General features: G+C 42.5%; 1 protein-coding gene across 1 annotated transcript in view; it reads left to right on the forward strand.

Annotated features, from left to right (window-relative positions):
- The first annotated feature begins 1,417 nt into the window (after positions 1–1,417).
- TENT4B (terminal nucleotidyltransferase 4B) overlaps positions 1,418–23,799 on the forward strand; it is a 298,913-nt gene continuing 276,531 nt past the window's right edge. The window contains exon 1 of the mRNA XM_085639324.1: positions 1,418–2,413. Coding sequence (XP_085495450.1) covers positions 2,157–2,413 — 257 coding nt within the window. The 5' untranslated portion in view covers positions 1,418–2,156. The remainder of the gene's footprint in view (positions 2,414–23,799) is intronic.

Here is a 23,799-nt window from a genome sequence, read left to right on the forward strand (position 1 = left end):
TGGGTGTGTTTTATTCTTTGTGGTCCGCCACTTCAGAGTTTGTAATATAATGGAATTCTATTTTTGTATGATATGTTCCTGTGTGTACAAAGTGTATATAAATAGAAGTGTTTTTGTATATACTGATAAAAAGGAATATTTAATTTGTTCCTTTAGGTTGAACTTTATGAAATTATATTTTCTACTGCCCTAGTCCTGATGAGGCCTAAGATTGATTTGGCTGAAACGCGTCGACAACGATTTTGAAGACACTCGTGTGATTTTGTTTTTGTTTTGTAGTAAATAGTAAAGAGTACTTCAATAAGGTGGAGGTTGTAACAATAGATCTCGAAGTGTCTCTTAAAGAGTGATCTTCTATGTAATGGAATGCTTTAGCAAAATAATTTTATAGGCATCCTAATTGAAAAATAGGGCATTTTTTGGAAAGGTGCAAAACAAAAAAATGTATGTGTTCAGTTTTTTTTTTATGTATGTAAGTATTGTAAATATTGTAAATGGTTTGTGTATATATATATATATATAAAAGAATGGTATTTATATAATTGTGTGGAAGATGTCAAGTATAAAATAAATATACTTTAACATACACAACCTAAAAGTACTTCTTTGTTGGAACTGCCTTTGACGTCTATGTGGAATACAATAAAATAAGTTTTTTGAGAAAAGAATATAACTCAATGGAAGAGATAACTTATCTATCTTTTCACCAAAGTATATGTTATATTATTTGCCCCAAGGCATTATTTCCATTTATCAGGATTGCGGCGCCACAAGGTTAATACTAGTGTTACATTGTAGCACTGCAGCTCAGCCACTTCCGAAGCCTTCCAGAAGCAGGGCGCACAGCGCACTGCTAAATTCAGCTTTACTTTCAGTCTGCATTGAATATTAGTGCATGATTAGCAGCACTACTGCCTGACAGCCAAGGAGGCGCTATGCCATTTAAGCGTGACTTTCCATTTCAGTGCGGTGATGCGGATCACCACGCTGAAATGCGTTAGTGTCACGTCTGATGTGTGATACTCGACAGGGCTGATGCAATATTAGTATTTACAAAACAGATTCCTTATGTGATTACATGTTATTTGAGAGGATTGCATACAAGCAAGTTTCTTTTATACAATCCCTTTAGGAGTCATTTTTGGTGCACGTCCCGCCCACCCCGTCTAAAGCGGTGTTCTGACCATCCATTCTCTCCAGTGTGCCTATGCCCCGCCAAAGTGTCTGTATATTTATGCTTCCCGCATTCCCAAATATTCAAGGAGAGAATTATATACTGCCATAACTTCAGTCCCCGAACATTTGGACTGTTTTGCACACATCAGCATAATACTTTCGACGAACCGGAGATTGAGAAATATACTTAAAAAAAAAAAAAGTTGTCATTACGCATGCGTGAAGAGTCGCATGCGCACTTGGAGTCAATGGACTACGGCAAGCTTAGATACACAGCGCACGGGGGCCGCCCCCTCTACGGAGTCCCAAGATGCCCATTGCGGTCCGTTTCTTTCACAGTTCAAGGTCCCGCACTCGCTGAATCAGTACTCTGCTTTTCCACTGTTGTGTCGCGTCACATGTAGTCGTGACAATTAGGCTGCTTATAGTAAAACGTCATGAGTAACCCGTTAGGAGGTGAGGGAAGACAAGTCTCCGTTAGTTACTTAAGAGATAACACTACCCTCTTTCTGGATGTTCTTGGAGTGGAAGCCCGCCATGTGCTCCATATTTTTGACACCGTCTGCTCCACCCACGAGTATGATGACGTCTGTCAAGTCTTTTCGCATATGACATCAGGTGGATGCTATGAAACCGTCTCCTAGGTAGATACGACACTGGCAGGTCACAAAGCTGTGAAGGAGGCGGAGTTTTGGGGGGCGTGGGAGTCCTCCCTGGCTACTTTAAATGAAGTGACGTTTAGAAAACTTGTAGAAAAAGAGACCCTAGCCTATTCAGGTGAAATTTCGCAGCTGGAGAGTACAAAAGTAGGAAAGACGCACGAAGATCGTTAACAAATACTTTCACGGCCTGTCATGGGTTCGTTAGAACGATAACCGCGTGCTAAATCTAGTTATAGTTGTCATATTGCTGGCGGAAGGACACAGATTGTTACCCGCAGCCAAGCGGAGGGATCCGATCCTTACTTCCTTCCTCGGCTCATGGATCCGCGCATCGCCTGGCTGCAGCCTGAGCAGGTCGGGAGGGCGCAGCGGCTTTGGGGACGGGTGTGGCGGAGCGCGCAGGGTGCCATGCTGCAGCCGCAGGGGGATTTTCTACCTCTGGAAAGCAACAACCAGCCCAGTAATAAAAGGAAGCGTGACAACAAGGCCAGCACCTGTGGTCTGAGCCCGGGCCGTGGACCAGCTGGTGGAACCCCATGGAGGGGCAACCGAGAGTACGGCCAGGGGGTCGTCGGGTGAGTGACAACATGGGAGAGTTGTGGGTCTCATTTTGGGGAAGTGCATTTGGAGGCATTCTAGCTCAAACCATATTTGGTGAACTGGTTATCAGATGCATATGGTGAGTGGTGGCTGCTGTTCTAGGCGAACCCCTTACAGTGATACTTCAGGTGCATGCTGATATGTGGGAGGGCGATTGCACGGGCCCTAGGTCAGTAATGGTGCATTGGAGTTACACTTAAAGCATATCCTATTAAGCGAGGTCCGAGGGCGGAGCGCAGTCCGAAATCGCTGTACATTAGCTAAGAGTTTGACAGAATTTAGTAAGCACCAAAGCACTGTGCTCTGAAACAGCTGTACTAGACACAACTCCCTACTGATCCTGCGTTTAATATCCCCGCGCTACGTTTTTCAGGAAGGAGAATGACACATGTTCTCTTAAGAGCACCCAAAAATGCACCCTTTTCGAGAGAAGGTTGAGGTTTGATAGCCTCTTCTTTATTTTTCTGCATGTAATAACGTTTACGCTGCGCACACTAGCCGGCTGGTTTATTGGCAGGGGACATTCATGTTACTTTAGAAGAGATGTGCTTTATTGCCCTATTGGATGTGGTACAGAAGTCTCACGGTAAAACTTTGACAGGTTGAAAGTCGCATAGGTTTGGCAACGTTCCAGGTTCTTCTCAAATCACCGTTGTGCCGGCATTCCTATGGAGTAAGCAGCTTCATGCAAAGCTTTCCTTGTTCTTAAAGCCATGTTTGGCTTATCCACGTTTTTTAACGACTGCATTTCTGGACAGACGGCTTCGACTGTCACTCTTCATTACCAGTTCTGTCTGCATTCTTTGGTTAGGCTCGTTCACTTAGTGTATATATAGCCTTTCAACAATAATAGTAACCCAACATTGTTAACCTTGCACTTAGAAGATTGCGATAAGGTGTTGTTTTTTGATTTTTGCGAACTTGATGTAAACTAACCGTGCACAGTAAGTGCTGAGGAGCTTGGGCTATTTTTAGGAAAGAGGGCCATGCAGAATAACTTTATTGTTGAATATTTGAATATGGGATTACAGCATAACTGGTTTTGGTCAGCAAATATATTGAAGTAACTTTGAGCTGTATTGCCCAGCGCTAGGTGTACTCAAACCCACAGTTATCCCTGGTGTGAAGTGAAAATGGAAAGACAAAGTGAGGCACCATTAACGTAATCCCTAAAAATTAAGTATATATGATAGTGTAGAATAAATAAGACTATTTGAATGTAATGGAGAAAGCTTGTACGCAATTAGTTATAATATTAATATGAAAATAATTAAACTGGTCAGGAGATCATAAAACATTCTTACTAAGTATGGTAAAGTTTCCACAAAGGTATGTGTTCTTATAGCAATATTACTCTGCTGTTAGACGGATGTACTAAGCAAATGCTGGTATAATCACATGATTCAGCCAGCACGTTTAATGACACCCGGTCGGTTCCTTTGCCATGTGGTTTCTCAGCTTGTTCGATAACAAATAGTGTACAACATGCGTAATCTGGTCAGTAGTTGTGTAAAATCCTCACGTTTTTCAAGGTTTCAACACACATCTTTTTGTCATTCTCTGAAAATGCTTGATTCAAAGTCCGATTTTCCCACAGAAAAATCTATATCACGCCCCATGTTACAGTTCAGACTGTTCCCTCCGGAGTTGTTAAGTGTCAAACCCGTTACGGATAAAGCCAATCAACCATATGCAATCAGATGAAAAAGACAAATACATTTTTTCGGATTTATCGCTGACCTATGATACGGCCCCACAGAGTTTCCTCTCATTAAGTGGCATTGGAGCCAGGCTGGGTTTTTGGTAATATGCAAGCTACGGTTATATTGGGGGTCACGAAAAAGTTAGACCTTGACCGGAGAAAAATACGTCAAGTTGACGAGGCTGGTTCAAAGGTGTGGTTGCGGAGACTTTGTACATAGTATTATTTTTTGCATTGAGTGATTGGCTTGTATGGTGGTAGGAATGGCAATGCAGCATTGGATCAGTTGTGCTAAAAGTGTACTCGAGGCGAGGTAATGCTGCAGTTGAGGCGAGCAAACACTGATGTTTGCTTGCGGGAGATGCCATAAGTTAGGATTTATCTGAGGCTTATCAGCATACATATGTGCCTTGGGAGCATTACATGACTCTTCAATTATTATAACAATAATATCGCAGTGCACTCAAGTTTTTAGTTCAAAATATTCAATAAACCAAGGTCCTTTTGGCTGCGTCCTGGTGAAAGAATGTAGTGTTTTGAATTTGCACTGTAGCATTAAATGAAAGTTATGTATTTTTTTTTATTTTATTTTTTTTATTCTTTTTATTTTGTAGTTGAGTTAAGACACGTAACAATGGTATGGCTCATATTGTCATCCTCGCAGGAGGCCCGAGCTTAAATACATTTCCAATTCCGATACATTCGACCTTTCAGCCAGGTCAAGGATAGAGCCTGTTTCACCCATTCATTTACCTCCCTCCCAAGGCCTCAAGCACCCCACCCAACACCTCCTCAGTTAAACTCTGCACCCTCCGATATTGCATCTTGTGACCCCATATTTTCTGGAATTTTCGTGACACCTCTCTGGCACTATAGATTGCCTGCTACGCCAGTTGGCGCCAACCCAGGTCCTCCTTCCATTCTCTAATAGTTGGGGACCTGCTTGCTCCCCACAGCCTAGCTATGTTACGTTTAACAACCACTGCAGCTACCCACCAGCCAGATACCAACATGTCTTGACCATTTTTCCTCTACAGACATCATTAAAAACATCCACTTGGCATCCAGTGGCGCCTGTACCCTCGTCACTTATATCATCACCGCTAGTATTTTGGTCCAATAATTCTGTATGACTGGATAGGACCATAGTGTTTGAAAAAATGTACCCAGCTCCCCGCATCCCCTGGGGCAGCTGGCCGAAACTATCCGCCCCATTTTAAATACTCTTATCCTGGACAAATAAGACCTGTGAAGTATTCGTAGCTGGACTAGTCAAAACCTAGCTCTCATCGCTATTTCCTGTGGACTCTGGAGCGCTTCATTCCACTCTTCATCATCTATGGCACCTAGATCCGCCGACCAGGCCTCTTGCAGTCTACCAAGATTGTCAGGCATATTGTTCATAATTTTTTATATGTCCAGGACACTGCCTTACTGGGCATTGGGTCCAAAAGTAATCTGTCTTCCAAGGGAGAGTAATCAGGGATCAGCTCTCCCGTGGGTAGGTGATTTTTCAAGGCATGCTGTAGTTCCCTTTATTGAAATATTTTTGACGATGCCAGGTCGAACTCTTTTGCCAGTGTCTCAAAAGATACCAGTGCTCCCGATCTCCTTATATCTCAGAGCTTTTCAATACCTATTATGTGCCATCTCGTATACACTCAGACTCGCGACTTCTCCTAACAGGTCACTATCCCATAATGGGGTTTCCGCAGTGAGCTTTCCTTCCCATCCCAGGCTCCTGTTTGCTGTCTTCCAGGCATACAGCACTGCAGATGTGTGTGGTGGGAGCTGATGCCTGTCCCTCTTACCATAAAGAAGTGCCGGGTAGTCTCTGCTTCCCATGGCCAGGCAGTCTACTCTGTACGCTGGTTCTTGTCTCTCCCCAAATACCCACTCATTTACCACCACCAATTGGGCTGCCCATTAATATGCCTTGAGATTCGGCACTATTAAACCCCTGTCGTACACCCCCTGCTGAAGTTATGCTAACAAGATTCGTGCTGCGCCTCCATCCCACAGCAGGGCTCTCAGAATGCTGTCAAGTCTCCACATGTGAGATTCAGGCATTTTGGAAGGTGTGTTTTGGAAAACATAACGTAGCTTCGAGAGGGTCATCATTTTTAAAAGGGCAGCCCTTCCCATCAGTTAGAAAGGGAGTGCACACCAGTGATCCACATCTATCTGGAAACTCTCTATTTGAGGGACGATATTGCTAGCCAGGAATTGATGATCTTGTCTGGTTTTCTTAATGCCTAAATATTTAAATCCTTCTGACGCCACTGTGACAGGACACCTCGTCGGCAGAGACGGGGGGGCCCTGGGCCAGCAGGAAAATCAGGGACTTGTCCCAATTAATTTGATATCCTGCATAACTGCCAAATCGGAAATATGCAAGATTCGTGGAATAGACATAGAGGGCTTAGTCATGTATAGCAGGATATCGTTTGCATACATCGATATTTTTTTACTCCCAGTGGTCCTCAACTCCTATTCCCCCAGATTAAGGGTTCCCCGTGGACCCAGGTCGCCAGTGGCTCCAGGGCCAAAGCAAAAATCATGGGAGACAGGATACAGCCCTGTCTCGTACCTCTCCACAGTTCTATAGCTTGCTACATACAGCCGTTCACCCTTACCCTGGCTTTTGGACACTGGTAAAGCAGGCGCTCCATAGTACAGAATTCTGGTCCGAAGTCCAGTCGTGGGAGGAAGGCAAAAAGGTAATTCCATTCCACACTATCAAAGGCCATCCGGGTGTCCAACGATAGCACCGCCACATCCTTCACCCCATACTCCTTGGTGAGGTGTAATACCCCATACAATATTCTCAAGTTATGTTATGTTATGTTATGTTAACTTGAATTTGTAGAGCGCTTAATACCGACAGGTCTCTAAGCGCTGTGAACAGAACAACGGAAGTGCCAGGAGATGAAAGTATTGTAGCATGGGCACTAGGCCCAAGCCTCCGTGAATAAGAGGGTTTTCAGTTTCCTTCTGAAAGGCAGGAGACTGCTTTCAGAGCGCAAGTCGCTTGGTAGTTTGTTCCAAATTTGGGGCATAAGAGTGGAAAAGGCTCGCCCCCCTGTTTTGGAGTAGTGGAAACGTGGGCATTTTAGTAGACCCTCCGTGGAGGACCTGAGAGTGCGACCGGGGGTATATATTGTCAGACGGTCTTTGATATATTTGGGGGCTTGCCCAAACAAGGCCTTATGTGTGATGCAGAGGCCTTTAAATGTGACCCTCTGCTTGATGGGCAGCCAATGTAGTTGTTGTAGTAAGGGGGAAGCGTGAGTGTGTCTGGGTAGTTTAAAGATCAATCTGGCTGCATCGTTCATCACCACCTGCAGTCTGTGCAGTAGTGTGGAAGGAAGGCCGATATATAGTGCATTACCATAGTCGATCCGGGCCAAGATCAGGGCGGATACTACGGTTCTCATTGTTGAGAAAGAGAGGATGGGGGAGAGTTTTCTTAATCGCCTGAGAAGGCTCACACAAGTCCCGAAGACGGAGGTGATCTGATTTGACCAGGAGAGATTCGCATCGATTTTTATTCCTAGACTTTTTACCATTGTGGCTGGTGCTGGGATTGTCCCCAGTTCGTCGGGCCAGAACTGGGAGTTCCAAGGGTTGCTGTTGTTTGTGATTGCTAACACCTCAGTTTTGTCGGGGTTGATCTTAAGAGAGTTAGAGGTCATCCACCTGACCACAAATCTCAAGATATCTTGTACCCTATCGTGTGCCTGCGTACTGTTATCTATTTGGATAATGATTTGTGTGTCATCCGCATAGTTGAAGACTTGGCAGTCCAGTTTGGCAAGCTTCCTGATCAGTGGACCCAGGTAGATGTTAAACAGAAGGGGAGATAGAGCTGACCCTTGGGGAACACCGCAAGGAATGGATCCCCTCTCTGACGTCAGATCCCCTATCTGTATTTTCAGAGTACGATCTGACAAGAATGATTCGATCCAGCGGAGGATCGACCCTCCAATGCCAGTGTCTCTAATTCTATCTAAGAGTTGAGCATGATTGACCGTGTCGAACGCTGCCGACAGGTCAAGAAGGATTAGGACGCAGGGTTTTTTGTTGTCTGCTTTGGTCCTAATTTCATCTAGAACAGACAGCATCACCAGTTCTGTACTATGATGAGCCCTGAAGCCGGCTTGCCTGTCCTCAAATAGATTGTAGGACTCCATGAATTTGGAGAGGGTTTGGAGGACATATTGCTCCAATATTTTAGCTAGGAAGGGCAGCTGAGATATGGGTCTGAAGTTTTTTAAGTTGGAAACATCAGCCCCAGGCTTTTTAAGAAGGGGAATAACTCTGGCTTCTTTGAATTGGGGTGGGACACTTCCTGAATCCAGCGAGGAGTTCATCAGGGCTAGGATTTCCTCCTCGATAGCTGGAAGGGCCAGTTTGAAAATCTTGGGAGGGCAAGGGTCTAATGGTGAGCCGGATTTTACTTTGGTCACAATACTTCGCAGTGTCCAAGTCCAGGGGCTGGAAACAGGATATTAGCTCAGTACCTTTCTCTTTTGACTCCACCCTCATATTAAGGGGGAGTTTAAAGGGGGAGTTGTTAATGTCCGTCAGAATATCTTGGACTTTATCTGAGAAGAAGGATAAAAATGTGTTACATAGTTCCTTGCTAGAAGGGGCGACTGGCACCTGTTTTTGACTTAGTTCTTTGAGGATATTAAATGTTTCTTTTTGTTTATTGGTGGCCAACTGAATCTTGTTCTCGTAATGTTTGGCCTTGTAGCTTAACAAGGTCTTTTTGTAGACGGCGAGTTTTGCCTTATATTCTACATAGGCTAGTTTAGAAGTGTACTCTGTTTCGGAACAAAACCGGATTGGTCTGGATCAATCAATGTAGATGGCACACCCGCTAATCTATTCGCAAGGACCTTGGCTAAAATTTTGCGTTCTACATTGAGTAGCGAGATTGGTCTATATGATGTACACTCCAATTTTGGGCTGCCCTTTATTGGGGATCACTACTATAGTGGCGGTTCTCTGATCTTCAGGTAAGTGTCCTGCCTCTTTAGCCTCTAAAAACATATTCCGCAACTGTGGTGCCAGAATTTGGGCCGTTTTCTTAAATAACTCTATGGGCAATCCATTTGGACCCAAGGCCTTCCCTGACAGAAGATCGCATAGTGTTCCTGCTATTTCTTCTGCTGTGATATCGCTATCCAGCATCTCTGAGTCCTCTTTCAATAGTGCATTCAACTGCATGGTTGCGAGAAGTTCCGCACATTCCTCCGTGGACCTAGCAGTGTATACCCCTCTTAAAAATCCGCTAATACTGTAGCTATCGGTGTTCTGTAGTGTTAAAGATTGTATAAGAAACAGATTTGTTTCAAAGAAAAGTGGGACCTGAGTCAATTTTGTTAGAGAATTAGTTTTTTCTTCAATTTTATGCCAGATTAATATATTAAACTGTAAGTCGGCTGTCTGAATGTAACATAAATCTGGAAGTGCCCTAATAGTTTGGGAAAGTGTGACAAATCTAACTAATGTTAAGGATGTGTTTAGCTTTCACCCCTTTTTTTTTTTAGTTGCTGAAATATATGTATATTTTTATTCACTGAAAAACAATAGGTTTCAGGGGCGTTATAGTTAGCTGGACATTTCCCTCGTACAAAACCCTAGAAATTCCCCCGTTATAGTTAGTTCAGCTAACTATAACTCGCGCCCCCGCAATGCACTGCTGATGAATTCACATATTACATCACTCATGACATGGCCAGTGACATCACTGATGACATCTGAAATGACATCACTGATGACATCACTGATAACGTCATCCATGTGATAAATTAGTGCATCTTCTCACACCCTTTGATATACTCAATCAAAATTTCAGACGTCCATTCTCAAAACCATAGATACTCCAATGCCAATAACTACATACCCACTCATTGACTCTTAGATCTACACACACATCCACTCACTCACCTGTACAGTCACTCATACTTTCAGTCACTCAGTACAGGCCTATCATATGCATTTATACACCTACATAGACACTCGCACACCACCAATCATCCATAGAGGTACTCTCACACCTAGTCAGTCATGCAAATAATTAATCACACTCCCATTTACTCACCTATGCAGTTATACACACACGTTCACTTACTCATAAAAATAGTACCACATTCTTACGCTCGTATACAATCACTGATACAAGCACACACTCATCCATACAGCCACTCTCACAATAACACACTCTCACATATACCCACTTATATACTCTTACACACATATATACTGCCTTTCACATATGTAGTTACTCACACATGTACCACTGAGATATACATTCAATCAATAACACACCCATACATACTCACCCAACCAACCATACAGTCCATCACAGATGCACTCTTAAAACCATGCACCCATAGAATCACCCACTCACACATGTATGCACAGTCAAACCCACCCCACCCACACAAACACTCAGGCACCCATACAGATACTCAGACAACCAATCAATAACCCATAGAGACACTCGTATAGCTATTCACAAAACCATGCAGCCGCTTATACACCAACAGACCGACAGATACAGACATTCACAGAGTTTAGTCCCTAGTCTGCAGTAAGATACGTTTAATGACTCATTTTGTCAGTCATGCACCTACTAAATCATCCTTTTACACACTTAAACACCCACTCATTCTTCCATAGGTTTTTCCCCTATATATATATATTAAACATATTTAAAATTTACAGAAACACACACTCACTGGATGATGTCATCAGTGATGTCATTTCAGATGTCACTGACCATGTCATGAGTGATGTAATATGTGAAGTCATCAGCAGTGCATTGCGGGGGCGCGAGTTATAGTTAGCTGAACTAACTATAACGGGGGAATTTCTAGGGTTTTGTACGAGGGAAATGACCAGCTAACTATAACGCCCCTGAAACCTATGGTTTTTTCAGTGAATTTCAAAGGTTTTTTTTAAATGCCAATTCCTAACTATAACGTGCATGAAACTTTTGTTTTTTCAGTGAATTTCAAAGGTTTTTTAAATGCTAATTCCTATCTATAACTTATCTCTAAAGATAACATGTTTAATGATTTTCATTGGATTTCTATATTTTTCAATTTGTGTGTCAATTTCATTAATAGTTTTTTTGAAATTCTTTAACGCTATTTTTTTAACCTTTGTTTTCATTTAAATCTTTTCAAAATTAAAAAATATTATGTTTTTATTGGGTTTTTCAAACATATTTTTTATATTTAAAAAAAGTTTTTTAACTATATGTTCAAAACTTTATTTTATATATATTTTTCCATGTTTTCTGGATCCGCGCACCCTATGCGCACCGTTCTCGATCCCTACGCGATAGCATCCGCGTATGGTATGCGTTGGGTACGTGTTTAGTGCGCGATTGCAATGCGACCGGTACGCGACTCCCAGCCTATACGCGACACGTTCGATGTACGTAACGCGACGTCATATGCTTGTATGACGTGGTAGGTGTGCGGATCCCGCAAAATATTTAACATTTAAAAAAACATATATGTATTTCATGTGATTATTAATTTAAGACAAACTCTAAACTAGTCTTAAAAGTAAAAGAACTGATTTCACTTTTCCCCAAAACTGCCTTTGTGTATTCTAACATATGCCAAAGGCAGAAATGGAACTGGTCCGATCATTTTTGTCCACAAATTGAGAAAGCTAGGAAACATGTGAATAAATCTGTTTCTGCTTTTCTCCGAGACTACAGAATGGGGTCCATTTACAATAGCAATCTGCGTTTTCATATGCAAGAGATGTATAGGAGAGATGGAGTACACTTTACTGATGAAGAAAACAGTCTTCCTCAACAACTTTAGACTCTGTATAGGTACTTACTTATAAGTACCAAAAACTCTCAATGAACACAACAGCTCTTTTTAGAGCCACTCAAGAACAAAACACTTAAACTTGATGTTTATCTCCCAAAAATGTCAATTTTTTTCCCTTGGATCCGCGCACCCAACGCGATAGGAACCGCTCACCCAACGCGCGAGAATCCGTGCACCCAACGCGGTAGGATGCGCGCACCCTGCGCGCATTTTGCCGGTTAAAAAAAAAAAAGGGGGCCCCAGGGGATCCTTCTGGGACCCCCTAAGCAGATCTAGAGGGTCAGAGTATTTCCACTCTGCCCCCTTTATATGTTTTACACACTTATTCCCCTTGCTTCTTCAGCCTCGCTTCTACCGAGGCAGAAAATGGCCGCCAACAGTTCCTGGTTTCGAATGTAGACAGACACTCGACAGCCAATTAGCATTCAGCACGTGATCGTCAGGGTGCGCGCTCGGTTTGGGGAGGGGCGCTTACGGTGCGGGTAGGGTGCGCGGATCCTCCCCGGCCATAGATATCACTAACTTTTTTACTCTAATTTTCTCAGGAACTACTGAACAGATTCACACCATTTATGCAAAAGGCACGAGTCTGAACTGAGGACTACCTCTTTGCCAAATTTGGTGTAATTTCGTTCAGCAGTTCGGGCTGTAGCTGCGACAACAGATCCTATGGGAAATTGCATGGGGAATACGCGTTTTGGGACCCCGGCCCCTTTTTTCTCGGCCCCCGCTTGACTAATAACCACAAAACTTTCAGGGTAGGAGCGGAGCTGGCCAAAAGTTTGGAAAATTTCGCGAAGATTCGTCAATCGGCGCCAGACTTATTGGGAATAGAATGTTGCGGGTTTCCTATGGAAAATAGGTCCCAACTATAACTATCTACTGGCGACTACCAGTAGATCATTTTTTTTTTTTAAACATATTTTTATTGTCATTTATAGTGTACCATGACAAATAGCAAAGATAGAATACATTCAGTTGGATTGCATGTTACATCTCGTATCACAGTATAGCGCTATCCAGAAAAGGGGTTGGTCGATAGATATTTTGTTAACATTGGGGTCTTAGGCTATGTGCATGCCTCATAGAACAGGGGTATAAAAACTGGGGAATGGTTCATGGAATTTCCGAGTACTGATATCAGATATCGGATGAGGCGTCAGGGTGTTACGTGTCTCGTTAATCAATACAGCTATGTGCTGTTGGAGGCTTTTAGTTGCTGAAATATTATAATAATGATGGCAATTGTTAGTGTTAGATTCAAGAATAGTATGTAATAAATTCTAAAACACTAATATTTAAGTGTTTATTTATTCTGTGTTTTAGGATGAGACTCTGCCACATTACCTCCAGATGTAAGAGATTCTCTGACAAGTTTGTCTCTCTTGACACCCTTATTTCATATGCGTAGTAGAGACACCAGCCCAATTTCCTCTCCTTCAAAAGGTGCACATTTTCTTTTTACGGTTCAGGTAATCTGTCAGATTTGACCCATAAATCTTGGGGTACACTTTAGCAGTAAGCTTTAGTAAAAATCCTCCAAGGAGTTTCAAGTGGTCCAGAACGGAGCAAAAAAGGTTATATTTTGTTTAAAAAGCACAATTGTATTTTCCCATATAGAAACAAACAAAAGTGGCTTCCCCTTTACCAACAAATCATGTTAAATATCCTCTGCATTGTAGTGTACTTCCCAGCTTGGGTACCCACCAATGTCTAGGCCACACAAGGAGCTTAGTATTAAACTCTTTATTCTTCTGCGTGTAACCGCGAACTCAATATTCTAAACCTGCCTTCACTTTGCTCTAACACTTACGTCACAGTTCTATGGAGTCCACCAGGAGCCAAAAGTGTTCAGTCATTGCGAACTTGCATGATTCTACATCTCCACCTCCACTAAATAAAAAAGAATACAATGCACAACCATATAAACAATTATAGCTCTTCAATGAGTCCTCGTGGCGCTCTAATTACACGTTCTGATCGTGTCTTTGGAAACTGGGTACAGGCAGTAGAAGAGTATGTGATCTGCAGTGGTGATGTAGGAACAGCAGCAGTCGTGGGGGGGATGGTGTAGGGTTTTTTTGCTTGTCCTTTCAGTTTGTCTTTACATTGACTTCAGGGCCCGATGAGCCACATGTCAGAAATGCGAGAAATCTCTTGTAATGGACTTCCCAGGACGTTGGGCAGTCACCACGTGCCCTTTGCTGGTCACAACATGAAAGTGCTCGGCATCAAAGGGAGCATCAGATTTTTGTTTTCTAAATTGACGGACAAGCACTCTATCTCCTCTTGTGACGGTCACGTCTTTTGTATGGTGGCTCTTGTCTGCCTAGGGCTTCATTTTCCTCTTACAATCCAAGTCTGTTTTACAGGTTTCTTCCTATGTACTTGATCTTCTGTTGTTCCATTGAGGTAACTTGGTCATCATGGCTCCCTTGAACATCAAAGTTGCAGTGTTTTTACCTTTTTACCTGTAGTTGAGTGAGGGGTTGAAAGGTAATCTCAAAGAGTAGAATTCAAGACCGTTTTACGGTCAAGCTTTTCCAGTACAGCATGCTGAACAGCTTTCTTCAGAGTACTGATGAAATGTTGCGACGAGGCCATTGGCCGGTGGTCAAAGAGGTGTACTCTTCTGATGCTTCACATTAAGATGAATCCAAAAGTCTTGACTGTTGAAATGTAGGCCGTTGTCAGATTTTACGATATCAGGAACACCTCATGTGGTGAAGATGCTGCCTAATCTCTCTAACTCTTTGAGTGAGGGATCTATTAATGGAAAATGGGAGTATTCATCAACAATCACTGAGGTGATGCCCATTGTCAATAGGACTGAAGAAGTCCACTACAATCCTTTCCCATGTATGCTTTTGCAACTCTGATAAGTTTAAGGTGTGTTGAGTGGCTTTAGACTAAAAGCAGTTACAGAGATGACAGGCCTTCAACTCTCTCATAGAGATGAGGTAACCAGACTCTGTCTTAGAGAGCTCGTTTTGTGGCAATGATTCCATAATATCCTTCATGGACCACTTTAGTTAACTGTTGTTGTAGATCCTCCGGAATTACAGTTCTCAAACCTCTCAGGATAATGCCTTCTTGAGTAACAGACAGTTTATTGACATTTTTAAACTTCTGATACTCACTGTCACTGGTAAGAGGTAGAGTGTGCTGGTTCCAAGACTGAGGTGTAATGTTTTTCAGTATTAACATGTCACTATCTTGACTCGTGGCAATGACCAGCGAAATGGCAGCTGGCGTGCTTGATTTAACAATGAAATATATGTAGGTTTCCTCCATCTTGGAAGGGGTACTAGGACACTGTAGAGTCACTCGTGGGAAGTAGTCGTCAGGGTTTTGGTCTTTTCCTGGACGGTGAACGATTGTGTATTCTTGTAATCCTAGACCCCAAAGTTCAATGCGAGGAGGCATCTTTGCCTTTGGATTGCCAAAGTTGGTCAACAGTGCTTGATGATCTGTCACAGGCCTGAAGCCTCATATAAGAATACGTGGAAAAGTTCAAAAGCCTATACCGCTTCTAAACATTGTTTCTCAGGTTGTGAATAAGCAGGTTCAGGTTGGGACAAACGTCTTCTTGCATATGCCACAATATGCCCTTTGAGCATTTTGGTGTCCGCTGTGCAAGGATTGTGCCTAACCTGACAGGGCTAGTGTCAACAACAACCTCCGTATGAATCTTTTGGATCAAAGTATGCTATTTTACTAGCATTCTCACTAGCTTGTTTTGATTTTTCTCAAAGCTTTGCTCGCATTCATGTGACCAATGAAATGAAACATTATTGTGTACCTATGGTGACAAAGTCTTGTATATATCTAGAACAGTAGATGGCTATGCCAAGGAATGAACGTAACATGGAAATATTTTGTGGGAGACTGGCAGTTGACAACACTTGCACTTTAGCTGGATCGGATATCATACCCCCATGAGAACAGATACGGCCACAGAATTTGAACTTTGTGTTATAGAACTCACATTTTTCAGCATTCAGAGTTAAACCTGCATCAGCGAGCAAACTACAAACTTGAGTGAGCTTCACCATGCTCCTTCTGTGTAGCTCCAAAAACTAATATGTCATTACTTGCCCCAGAAACCCTCAATATCCAAGCTCCCCTTTGGGTTTGACTTACTTGTCCCCAATTGCAGCTTTCTTGTTCTTACAGGTTTTTCCATAGATTTCAGTGATATCGTTTCGAGGCTACCCTTGCGACCAGCACCTCTGCACCCAGACACACGAGGGCAGGTAAACCGAAGCGGTTGGTGGTTCAAAGAACCGTGGTACCTATTTACCTTAAGTCCAGAAGAACTACCTTGTAACTCGATTGCAAGTACCCCATGCAGTGTGTTTTTCTCCCATAGGATAACATGACCTTGTTTGAGAATCATGCCTCAAATCTGACAGCTGTATTTTCTAAGTGTCTGAAAATCTCTAACTCAAAGTACTTACCTAATCTCGTAGATATCAGTGTCTAATATAAAAATATCAGTTATTTTTCTAAATTGGTATCGGAGTTCCTTATTGAGTTTGTCTCTCATTTACTGACTCTGTCTGCAGAGATACCTGGCACTCCCCTCTGGTAGGCCTGGGTGGAGCGATTGTACACTATTGAAGTATCCCTTGACTCTCTACACAGTGCACCTCATTTTGGTACACTCTATGGAGGTACACTCCTTTTGTATGCTCATTTTGGTACACTCTATAAACTCTATACAGTTTTAAAATTGAAGTTTTACCTACCCACAACTGCTTCATTTTACCTGTTTCATTGTAGGGTTTGTAGTCCAAAATCTGTCGTTTACAATTGTCCATGACTACCTGATTTTTCTCTCCTAGGTTCTGCCTTAATCTGTACTCAGACCTGTGTGTTAAGCAATCCACCCCAGCTCCCTTTTTGAGGTCTCGCTGAGTCAGCGCGCGTGCGCTGCTCGGAGAGACATTTAGTAGGTGACTTTTCAAAGTGCTGCTGGCTGGCGACAAGCTTGCGTTCACGCGAGCGTGCACGCGCACAACCGCCAGCTTTCAGCCCCATGGCTTTCCTTTGCCTGCGCGCACCGCATCGCACACCACTCGCCAGCCTACTTTTGCTGTTGCGCGCGCACACCACTCGTGCGGCGCGCACGCTTGTTCTTACATATTATCTTTTTGCCGGCAAATATCCTTTTGCTGACATCACTTTGCCTCTTCTGTCCCTCCTGGCTCCACTCACTGTTACTAGCACAGTTATGTAATCCTGTCTAAAGACTCATAGATGTAAACCACACTGGCTAAATCTTGACTCCTAACTACTGATAGTGTCTGAAGTAAACCAACAGTTCCTTCTCGACTGTAACGGACGTCTCTCCCTCATTATGTCTTTATCCAAAACCTTTCATTTCTACTTTCATTTACTATAGCCACTCCAATTACTCTTAGCCTTCTGATCCCCACTTTTTACAATACATTAACGCTCATAATGTACATAGGTCTTCCGATGTCTGGTGTCTAATTTCAAATTAGGCATAGGATAATCGCTGTATTCCAATACAAGCGAGGTACTTAGTTGCTTACAGCCCTTCCATCACCCTTTTTCACAAAATGCTCCATTCTAAATATTTCTGTAATTTTTTCCTCCCTATTCTGTCCTCCTGCATCCACTCCAATATGGCGGCAGTTTTTGCTTCCTCAAGCTCGCGCTGTTACTTTTGACTAGCGATGCCACTTATGCACACATGTTCACATTGAACATAGGTTTTTTTCTACACGTTGCCCGCTTACTTTTCGTTTACACGAAGCAGTTATTAAACACAGGCATTTCGTCATGCCGAATATTTTTAATTTCTCTTGTTTCACCCATAATCTATCTTCTGGATATTACGAGAGTACACTTTCTGGGCATTTTGGACCCTCGCAATATTTAAGATGGCGCTGCTCATTGCCAGTCATGTTATCGCTGCAGAACTAACCGCAAGGATTTATCCTGGGACCTCCCGAGAGTCTTCTCTTGGACTATTCCAAGTAAGTTGTCGCTGCACCCCTGCCCGATCTCTTACCGCTCTCGACACTAGTCCTGCCATGCTAGCTTAAATATATGGTTCTGTCTGCAACATTTGATTTCTGCGTAAATACATTTTAGAGTGAAATAGTACGCTCTTGTCCCCCTTGATTGGTGATATTCTTTCGGAAAACTATGCATGCGGTAAAAAGTGATATCAGAGAAAGCGGCAGAAGTTTTATCACTAAACTGTGGATCACGCAGTTCTGTCAACTTTTTTGCATTCAATCCACGCTGTTCTAAATGATACACTCATTTGTTACCCATTAGTTCACTTTTTCAATATTTTTGCTACCGTCCGTCTTGCGAATGTGGCGTTCTGGTCTACAATGACGTAGACATTTTTAAACCTTACCAAAATTAAGCTATCAGGCAAAGGTAGACCATGCAGTCCTGACAACGTACCTAAATACCTTTTGCACAACTTAAACAAGCATTGGCATAGCCAATAGGTCTCGCTTTTGGAACCATATAAGTATTTAGTTTTGCAGCACAATATCCTTGGTGCAACATCAACTGTTGAATGGCTAAACCTTGTACCTTATAAGTGTTTAGTCATGCAACAGTTGATGTTGTTGCACCAAGAATATTGTGCTGGATAACTAAACACTTATAAGGTTCCAAAGGCGAGACCTATTGGCTATGCCAATGATTGTTGTCTTGGCAAGTGAGTGAAACCAGGTTACCCCCCTGTGGCCCCCCCCCCCACCCACTCACCCCAAAAAGTAATCTGCTGTTTGTTTAAGCTGTGTTTGGAAATAGTCTAATACTTGTTTTGTGGCTGGGATAGTGAGTTTAAGTGTTGGGAAAGCAGTATTGTTGGAGAGCAAAGTTTTAGGCCCTTACCTGCTGAACTCCAGTGTGGATTGTTTGTCTGTCTCATAGGAGATTCTGAATTGGGGAGCAGCTTCAAGCCCCCTGCCCAGCAAATTGTGCCTGAGGTCACAGGCACCTTATATAAGTTACTGTTGGTTGATACATATATGCACTGATTGGCGGCTGTATCTGGAGTTTCTGTTGTATTAGGGATAGTGTTCTTATTGATTGGTAATTTGATGGTTCTGATTGGTTCCTTGGTCAGTGATTCTATTGAATGTAGTGCTTAGGGTTAGTGATCTGATTGCAACACATCTACTCTTCTCATTTACTACAAACTAACCATGGACCAAGTACAATGTCTCAGCACCCACTACAAAACCCCAGAAACCAAACCTATCCATCCTTCTATCCCAGCTACCACACATTTGCACCATCACTTACAAACAATACACATGCTCTATCCTGTACCGCTAACCAATGCACTAATCACTAACACAACCCAATTCCACACCATACTTACTATATCCTATCCAGACACAGACTCCCTGCTCTAATTACTCCTAACTGGCCCCTTTTTGTCTCTAACAAACCTATACTCAGCCTTCCATCATTTTTCCCACCAACACCCTCCTCTTTTTTTTTTTTTCTACCACAATAACACAACCACTGTACCATACATATTACATCTTGCAGCAATCAAATCTAACACACTCTTCTCGCACACAACAAGCACATTACTCACAAACACATCACCACCCTCTTTACCTTACTTCTTCTCACAAACAATACATACAAATCCTTCTCAGAAAACAAATAATCAGAACCTCCTTTCACTACTCCTCAAAAACAGAACGCGCACACCAGCACAACAAAATCTCACGCACAACACCTCATAATACTTCCATCACTAACTACAAACATGCACCCACCTTCCATACTACACAAATGATACACACCATGAGCAAACTCCAGTTCCAAGCCATCTCTCTTCCCCCAACACACATACAGCAACTATTTTAACTGCCACTCATCCACTGGACAATTTAGAACATTAATACATAAACCACATGTTCCACCACCAGCCCTAACTCATACACCTTCCACCGTGAACAGACGCAATCAAAATAAGCAACATGCCACTCCTCACAACTTCACTTCTCCATGTCTACTGAACACCAGGGTTGCACTACAAAAACAACACAGCTCACCAACTCACTCTCAACCATCGTCTCCACCACCACCTCCACACGCAGAACCATCAAAATAACTTCTTAGCCTGCTGGACAAGGAACATGATACACAACAGCCACACAATATCTATCCTCATACAGCTTATAACAACACTAAGGACATACCTGCTACATGCCCACACAATACTGCTCACTCTTCTACAAAACAGTCACACTATCGCCAAAGCACATTATCTTAAACCGTCTACTAATAAATGCTTGATCGCTCTCTAAAAACAAACATCACATCTACGACCTTCTCACTGACTCCAAACCTGATATACCCTTCATAACTGAATCATGGTTGGGAGAGAGCTATGGCTCCAGTCCTGCATTAAGCCGCTCCTCTAGCTATCACGCAAGATTGTACTGGCGAAAGAGGAGGTGGCTTAGCTGTTGTGTTCAGGCAAACATTACATATCACTAAAGCCGACGACGTCTCCATACAAGGTTGTGAGGCCCTTTTCACCAGATGCAATCCTACACTATTTTCCTCCTGTAACTTCCTGCTCCTTTACAGACCACCTCCTAGCAATGCAACATTCCCTGTAGAAACAATATCAAACCTGATAACACCACACTCCAACCTATACATTCTGGGTGACCTCATCATTTGCTTTGACAAACCCAATATGCCCCATCCAAAAGCAATCATCGCTGGCCTAGATGCGCTAAACCTGCAATCAGATCATCGTCAAACCCACACACATCGCTGGACTCATCCTAGATGCCATTTCTGCTAATACACAACTAGTTACCTTTCAAACAATGACTCCAGTCACAATATCAGACAACCAATTGCTTGCTTTCCAACATAAAACACAAAGCAAAACACCTAAAACCACCTTACATGCATCCACCTTTCGACCGTGGAACAGCCTCAATTTGGAACACTTAGAAACCCAACTAACATCCAGTACAGATCTAGACACCCTAAATTATGTTCAAAAACTGAGTGGATACCGGAAGCTTTTGATATCCTATTACCCCTAAATATGACACAACAGAACAAAAGAAAACCAGCACCGTAGAGAAATACAGAGATAAAGGAAATAAAACAACAAATTAGAAGGCTGCAACGTGCCTGGCTCAAAATGAACACCAATTAAAGACCAACTTTGCCTACAGAAACTTAACCGATTATGAATTCAAAATGCTAAATGTGCAAATTAAGAATTCTATAAAATAATCTCTTAATTTCTTCAACCAAATTGCCTAGAAGGAGCTCATCCCATTACTCAAGATTTCACAGAAAAACTGGCAAATCATTACACAGCCTTAACAGACACGTTGGACTCATATTTACAACAAAGAAAGCACCAGCACCGACCCTTTTCCAAAACAACAATCCAAGAATACTCTAACCCAGCCTCTCCATTCCTTCCAGCAAATTTCACATGATGAATTTATGGACCTGGTCAAAGCAAGCAGGCCTTCCGGCAGCCCTTCTGACCCGTGTCCACCACAAACCTTCAAGACAATTCTTCTGACAACCTCTGCTGCCCCACCAGTAAGAAGAATCCTTAACAATTCCTTAACTACAAGAATATTTCCAGACAAACTCAAAAAGTCATACATAGGCCCGTTACTGAAGATTAAAAACTTTGACCCGCCTAACCCCGACAAATACAGACTGATTACAAATGGACCTTTCCTGGGCAAACTGGTAGAAATAGCAGCATTTGCCCAGATTTAACAATTCATGAAAGATAATGCCCTACTTTCAAACTTCCAAATGGTATTCCGTCCAGGAAGAGGAACCGTATCTGCTCTTGTTTCCATCTGGGATGACCTTCAGAACACAGGTGACCTGAACGGGGTTGCTGCACTGCTTCGCTTGGATCTCTCAGCTGCCTTTGACACAGTTGACCATGACACTCTGATACGAAGCCGGCATTGAGGGGACTGCTCTAGAGTGGATCGCATTGTACTTTCAAAACAGAACTAATGTCATCCATACCGCCCCCTTCCTCGTCCAAACCGTACTTCAAAAACGCAGCGGTCCTTCAAAGCTCTATCCTCTCACGCAATCTTTTTTTAACATCTACATGAAGTCATTACCGGAACTGATCAATAAATTTTACCTCACTTGCTATAACTATGCAGATGACACTCAAATACTCCTTCAATTGGAATGCCCCAAAAACATTGGAAACTCACCAATTTTCAGTTCTCAGAGCTGTGGATCAATGGATGACATGGATTCATTTCAAATTGAATGCTTCCAAAACGGAAGTACTCATGTGTGGCAACTGGAAAAATTATGACCCACTCACCACCTGGCCTGATGATCTGGAAACACCGCCTAAAGTATCAGAGGAAGTAAGAAACCTCAGAATGACCATGGACTCCTAGCTATCAATGAATGCCCGAGTGGACAAACTAGCAAGATCAAGCTCTGTTACTATAAAAACTCTGAGGCGCATCTTCCTCCATCTGGGATTTCCACTCAAGGTCCAGGCTACCATCTCTCTTGTTCTCTCCAAACTCGATTACGCCAATAGCCTCTACCCTGGATCACCTGTAACAACTATGAAAAGACTACAATGGATTCTGAACTCTGCTGCCAGATTGCTCTTGGATATAAAGCAAAAAGTCCACACCTCCCCTGCCTTGAAAGCCCTGCATTGGTTACTGGTTGCCAGAAGATCCACATTCAAGATGTTTTTTTTATCGCCCACAAAGCTCTTCATCAGGAATAAAATCACCAAATGCGTTCAACAAAGGAACATCCGCTCTGGAGTGGCACCTCGCCTAAAAATCCCACTATACAAAAAAAAGACGTGAGTGGCATATCCTTCTCTGTACAAGCAGCCAAACTATGGAACTCTTTACCCCCCGACATACGATCCACCTTATCTTCAGAAAACTACTCAAGAATTGGCTCTTCCACACATAACCACTGTACGCAAACATAAATATACAGCATATCCCTCTGTATATAAGCGTTTATTTGGACTATAGATATGTACCTACATATGTGTATTGCTATGTATAAACGTGTATGTGTTTTAAAAATATAGATATTCGTTTTATTCTGCTTCAAAATGTACAAATTATAGTTACATTATTCTATGTTTTAACATGTATATTAGTGACTGCATAAATAAGCAAATCTTTTATCAGAACTATAGCTACAAATGTTTCACTATTGAAGTACAACACTTTAACGCCAGAGTTTTTTTAAATGCAACTTTAATCTACATATATTACCTTCCTTATGCATATATATACATTCAATGTATCTATATCGACCACTTAGCGTCTAATTCAGCAAATCCAATGCACTACCCTATTTCTCACCCTATACCGCTCTCAATATATCCTCTACCTCCACTCTCATTCATCCTGAACCCCATACCACTACTATGCTCCCCAAAATAACCCTTTCTTTTTTTTTTTTTTTTTTGAAAAAGTTTTATTAAGCAATAATTCGGTTACAAGTACGGGCCTACAACCACTCGGGCCGGCCGCTAGGTACAGAAGGAAATCTACACATATCAAAGCTACAATCAGTTCCCAGGGCACTGCCCTGCAGTGGCTCCAGATAGTTCTCGAGGAACAGGAAGCGTAAGTCCAACAATCACAAAAACAAAAAAACAAACAATACACAACATAAGGCGAGTTATGAGGGAAACCAGTGCGGGTCAGGCTCCCCCCGGGAAACTCCAGTCAGGACAATTGAGCAAACCGCTAAA

The sequence above is a fragment of the Triturus cristatus genome, chromosome 12 (genome assembly GCF_964204655.1).
Source record: "Triturus cristatus chromosome 12, aTriCri1.1, whole genome shotgun sequence".
Taxonomy (NCBI): domain Eukaryota; kingdom Metazoa; phylum Chordata; class Amphibia; order Caudata; family Salamandridae; genus Triturus; species Triturus cristatus.